Raw genomic sequence first — 3,068 nt, 5'->3', positions numbered from 1 at the left:
CACAAGAGACAGCTATATCTGGGTCCTTTCAGCAAAATCTTGCTAGTGTATGCAATGGTGTCAGCGTTTGGAAGCTGATTATGGGATGGATCCCCAGATATGGCCGTCTCTAGATGGTCCATCCTTTCATCTCAGCTCCAAACTTTGTCTCTGTAACTCCTACCAGACTTCTTTAATTAGGAATGAAAACACACTGGGACCTCTGATTGGGTGTGCCTACTTACTTGCTTACTTAAGCTTAGCCACACACCATTCTGCAGAAGTAAAACTTTGTGCTTTGCCAAAATCCAAAATAAAAACTCCGGATTGTGTGCTCATTTTCTTGAGACCCTAGTCCCATTTCTAACCATCCTAACAGGAAAGAGGAAAGAAAGCCTAGCAGGGAGACATGAGCTCTCCATACCTGCCATAGGTGTCACCTGCACCAAGAAGCCAAGGCCACTTCCCTCTGCTTCCCTCCACTTCATCTGCAGCTGGTCCTCAGGCAGTACTGCCAGCCTCAGACGGCTACTTACTGTAACAACAGGATTGGAAGTTGGGGTGTAAGGCAGACTTACCAGTGACCAACTGACTACCTCCTGCAACCAGAAGGTGGCTTTCCCTAAGAGGCATGGAGGGATATAGCCCCACCTAGGTTTCTTTAGAGTCTGTGGCCTCATGAAGATCCCACAACCTGTGATATTCCATGACAAGGCCACACTGGTAGCTTTAGGAGGGAGTCTAATTCCACCACTGCACCCAGGAGGGCAGTGTCTGTCCTGTGATGACTGGAGGTGCAGAGATAAAGCCCAGGGCCTTGGCAGCTGCCTTGGGTCTCCTAGACTCAAGAGGAATATAGAAGCAGCTGTGTAGCTGCGCACGCGCACACATGCACACGCACACACACACTGAAGCTGCCAAAGTCATGCTAGGTTGATGTGTCCCTTGTGGGCAGAATGGATGTAGGACCTCAGCTGGAACTATGGTGATGGCTGTCTGCTTATGTGCACATGGTATGTCTGCGTACACCTGTGCCTACATGTGGGCATGTGTGGGATGCATGCTTCAGCTCTCAAAATAGGAATGGCATTATGATAGATAGCTAGTACTATCAGCTTTAGAGAATCTAAAATCACCTGGGATATCAGACTCTGAGGATGCCTGTGGGGGATTATCTTGGTTTTGTTAACTGATGTCAGCAATGTGGAGAGACACATTTTAATTGACAATGGGGCTATTCCCTCAGCAGGGGCTATAAGAAACTAGGGTAGTGAGTTGTTCACTCCGTTTTGCTTTCTGACGGTAGATTTGGTGTGACTGGTGAACCTTGGCTTCCCTGCCATGAATATTATACCCTGACCCATGAACTAAAGTAACTAACCCCTTTCCCCATAAGTTGCTTTTATCCACATTTTGCCACAGCAAAGGGAAAAGAAACAAAGACAGGGTAATCCTGTCATGAAGGAGGGAGAACCCGTGGTCAATGGGGGGTGGAGGGACCATAGGGCCTGTGCTGACCTCCCAAGAAGCTTCCGGACTCTGTTGCAGACAGCTATTTTTGGAAAATGGGGACAGAGGCCTCTTCTAGTCTCCTCACCATGTGCTGGGGCACAGAGAGATAGGCAAAGACTGAGAGTGCCTGGGATAGATACAATGACCCATTCAGAATGAACTCTTTCCGGATGGGCTTGGCTGCTCTGACCGTGACCTATTGAAAGGCAGGAATGTGTCAGGATGAGGTGGGGGTTCTGAAAGGCCAGCTGTGAGCATGGGTCCCCACTCTTGCCCATAAAGAGCCTTCTGTTTTTTTTCCCCCCTCAGTGTGTTAGGAGCTTTTAGAACCATCTCAGACAGTACAGGCACATGTTCCCCTCCCTAACCTCAGCTCACCTCTCAGCTGGTCTCTAAGGTCCCAGCCCACCCCAGCCATGCATGGGCAGCCTGTCAGNTGGTCTCTGAGGTCTCAGCCCACCCCAGCCATGCATGGGCAGCCTGTCATGCTTGTTCCAGGCAAACACTGAGTTGGAAGCACCAACAGTGCTGTGGATAGTAGTGGTGGGAAGATATGTTTTTAACTTGGATGAGAAACAGATCCAGACCAGTCANGTATCATGAGGAATATACTATATTGTTCCTGGGAGCTAGATGTAGTCATGANTGTGAAGGCTATGGGCACACAGAAACATGCCCACCTGAGCCAGCAGCTCCACAGGAAGGAGTCTGCAACACAGATNCTCCCCAAGTCCTGTGCACATCCCTTGGAGGTCATAGAAATACTACGAGAGACTTTCCCAGGGGGAGCCTGCCTGGAATAGCCAAATAGGAAGGGACCAGATGGAAACTCTTGCCCCAAGACATGTACAGAGAAGAGAGATACACTACCCTTCTAAGACAGAATAGGAAGGCTTTTTTTCCTTGGGAGGGAAGAGGCAGGAATATTGATCTCTATTAAGCCATTTGTGTAGTATATGAAACCAGATTGAAAATTTTACAGAATAACTATGCAAGGCATAAAGGATCAAATTTGGAGAATGCCAGTAATCTTGAAATAACTTAGGCAAAAAAGCCTCCCTAAGTAAGGCTGAAGTACCACAAGGTCAAGGCAAGAGCAAGGGTTTTCTTCTCTGCTCTACCAGCTTGCCTGTTGCTACAACAGCTCTCAGGCTGGCATTTACTACAGGAAAATGCCTGTGATGGCAAGTCAGAGGCTTGTAGCAGAGTTCCTCTTGCAGGCAGTGGGGGCATTGCCTCCTTACCTTGTCCCTGCCCCAGTGCCAACGTGGTACCCAAGAACATCCAGAGGCAGAAGCGGAGGTAGGAGCCTTGGAGGCTCATACTGCANAGCCTGTGGGAGGAGAGGTCAAAGCCCTTCACCACTTAAAGAACTCTTACCCTCCTCCCTGACAAGANAGCTAGTTCTGCATCCATTCCCATGGACCAGCAGGATGTCCCTACAGACAAAAGCAAAGCCCANAGGCCTATAACTTGTCATTATGGAGATGTTGATGAAGACTGAAGCCATACTGAGGCATCTCACTGAACAAAAGACCCTCAGCTACAAAATCTCCTTGTGTGCTCAAGTACCCTCT

At 48.7% G+C, this 3,068-nt stretch overlaps 1 protein-coding gene across 1 annotated transcript in view; it reads right to left on the bottom strand.

The window, feature by feature from the left end:
• The window catches only part of Col20a1 (collagen type XX alpha 1 chain), a 30,721-nt gene extending 27,697 nt beyond the window's left edge, over positions 1–3,024 (bottom strand). Inside the window, exons 1-2 of the mRNA XM_021180021.2 lie at positions 2,736–3,024; positions 404–514 (exon numbers count right to left, since the gene is read on the bottom strand). Coding sequence (XP_021035680.1) covers positions 404–514; positions 2,736–2,814 — 190 coding nt within the window. The 5' untranslated portion in view covers positions 2,815–3,024. The remainder of the gene's footprint in view (positions 1–403; positions 515–2,735) is intronic.
• Between the last annotated feature and the right edge of the window lie 44 nt (positions 3,025–3,068).

Source organism: Mus caroli, chromosome 2 (assembly GCF_900094665.2).
Source record: "Mus caroli chromosome 2, CAROLI_EIJ_v1.1, whole genome shotgun sequence".
Taxonomy (NCBI): Eukaryota; Metazoa; Chordata; class Mammalia; order Rodentia; family Muridae; genus Mus; species Mus caroli.
The sequence above is the reverse complement of the archived record's forward strand: the minus strand, read 5'-3'. Positions and strand labels throughout refer to the sequence as shown.